Here is a 2551-nt window from a genome sequence, read left to right as displayed (position 1 = left end):
ATATATATACATACATACATACATACATACATATATGTATGTATGTAGGTAGGTAGGTAGGCAGGTAGGTAGATAGGTAGGTAGGTAGGCTGGCAGACAGGCAGGCAGGCAGGCAGACAGACAGACAGACAGACAGGTAGGTAGGTAGGTAGGTAGGTAGGTTGGTGGGGTAGGACGGTAGGTATCTATGTGTGTGTGTCTTTCTGTCTACGTTTACCCCCGCCACCACTTGACAACCGGTGTTCGTATGTTTGCATCCCCGAAATCTTTCTCCAACAATACATGCTTTTCTTACAAAAACTAATGCACATAAGGATTAATTTTTACTTAAAGATATTTGAAACCTTGTATGAAGTTTCTTACTGTGTTCAAAAGATCTTCTGGTGGCACCAGTTCATTGCCTGTTTTAGAATAGCGGTGGCTTTTACTCCTACATTGTTAAATTCAACCTTGGAAAAGTTTTTAGATGTGCATATGGTGAAAATATTTGCTTTCTAAATTGTACTTAGTCAAGAACTTTCTCGTTCTACTTGTATTATCTTGACTAATTTCCTGAAAGTCAGAGGCACACCAAACAATTTAGTTTTTAAGCCTGCGCTCGTAAGCGAAGCAAGGTTATTGTAGTCGTTCGTACTGGAAAATGACTGAACGGATTTTTACCAAATTTGGCAGAAATACTCAATTGATTAGTTAAATTTTGGTGTGATTATCTTCAAAATTGGCGGAAGAGTGAATCAAAATGTTTTTTTTTTCTTAGTTACATATGCATAAACGATAAGCAGGGGAAATAAATCTTGATGTCATTTTATTGAAATACGAATTTGTCATAGAATATATTCATTAAATTAAATTTAATTTTATGCTTGTGTGCGCGCAGGATATGCATCGTTCCTCTGATGCACTTTTTTTTTCATTCTTCATGCGAGACTAGAAATTGTGCCGTAAAAATTTTATCAGTCTCTTCAAGTTATAGTAACACGTCTACAACTCTTGTCAATTAATGTCTCTCAATATTTTACTCTATTAAATAATTATTATAATAATTCAATATCATTGTAAATAATAATTATCATAATTCAATTACCATTGTAAATAATTATTATTATAATTCAACTATCATTGTAAATAATTATTATAATAATTCAATTATCATTGTAAGTGTATAAAGATATAGAATTGACACTCGTTGGTATCTTCATTTCTTTCATTGTCTACATTTCAGAATTGAGACGATTTTAACTATCCAAAAAGCAAGATGGAAGATATTCAAATGACGACTGATTACACCTACAATTACGACTACGACTACAAAGTTTCAGTCTTCGGAAATGATGCAGCTGGACGGTTGAATATATTCTTCTGTATATCTATTATCATAGTTGTCCTGTTCAACCTATTTCTAATGGTCACCATTTTCTTAGATCGTAACACTCATGGGAAAACGCGTTCTTTGTCACTTCTAAACTATATGCTGAATTATGTACTCATTGCTTTAGTAATTTATTTCAAGGGTTTGCATGTCTATATAGTTCGAGATTTGCCAAAATATCACTGCTTATTTATCAACATATTTCTTTATGCTGTTAACGATGGTGATAAGTATTTCATTATACCTCTTTGCTGCGAGTTTATCGTGAAATATTTTAAGCCAAGGAAATATGAAAATCAAATTTTCCTAATTATCCAATCCGTGTTGATAGGGATTTTGTGGATATTTAATTGGATAAAAAGTTTGGTATTCTTTCTAGCTTTTTCCAACTTTTCTACAAATAATTGCTTTCTTCTATTTCAAAGTAATGCCGCTATTGCTCAATTTATATTGGCACTTTTGTTGTTGATTACAATCTTAATATTTATAGGCCTGCTTATCTACATTGCCATCAAGGGTAGAGACCAAGAAATGATGAAATCACCATTGATAACTTTGCTAATTATTACTATAGTGACTGTAATTTTGTACCTTGCAAGCTATATTTTTGGTATTGGGATTTTGGGACGAATGCTTTCTAAGTCATTCAACATTCATCGTGTCATAAATGTTGTCGTCTTCCTGCTTTTGCCGTTTCTGTGGCTTTTCGATGCCACTATAAGACAAAGTATTCGAACATTATATTCAAGGAAATATACAAAATCTAACGGTCATCCCTCGCACGAGTTAACTGAAATAAATTAGTCATATAAAACGACATTAAACTAACATTATATTCTTTGATATAGTAGTACACATCTGTAGTGAAACTACCTATCGTCTCTAATACCTATCGCCATTAGATACAAAACTGCTATCGCCATTCTTCTCATTTAAATATAAACAAACGCGAACGTAGGGGAAAACATTAACCTTGTCATCACGTGACTGATCATTATTCGAATCGGCAACTTCTTCGAACCTTTCCCGCCAGAACGCAAACTGGCCAATCACGGCCCCTAATAAGGTCACGTGATAGAGTAAAATTCTGAAGCCATTTGGAGCCCTCTTAACGCTATAAATAGATCAACTCATACCCAATAATTTGTCTCGGTCCAGTTTCTCTTTGAGAACTGTTCCGTG

At 33.9% G+C, this 2551-nt stretch overlaps 1 protein-coding gene across 1 annotated transcript in view; it reads left to right on the top strand.

The window, feature by feature from the left end:
* The window catches only part of LOC128246974 (uncharacterized), a 17994-nt gene extending 15443 nt beyond the window's left edge, over positions 1 to 2551 (top strand). The window contains exon 3 of the mRNA XM_052974155.1: positions 1223 to 2551. Coding sequence (XP_052830115.1) covers positions 1256 to 2173 — 918 coding nt within the window. The 5' untranslated portion in view covers positions 1223 to 1255 and the 3' untranslated portion in view covers positions 2174 to 2551. The remainder of the gene's footprint in view (positions 1 to 1222) is intronic.

The sequence above is a fragment of the Octopus bimaculoides genome, chromosome 17, assembly GCF_001194135.2.
Source record: "Octopus bimaculoides isolate UCB-OBI-ISO-001 chromosome 17, ASM119413v2, whole genome shotgun sequence".
Classification (NCBI taxonomy): domain Eukaryota; kingdom Metazoa; phylum Mollusca; class Cephalopoda; order Octopoda; family Octopodidae; genus Octopus; species Octopus bimaculoides.
The sequence above is the reverse complement of the archived record's forward strand: the minus strand, read 5'-3'. Positions and strand labels throughout refer to the sequence as shown.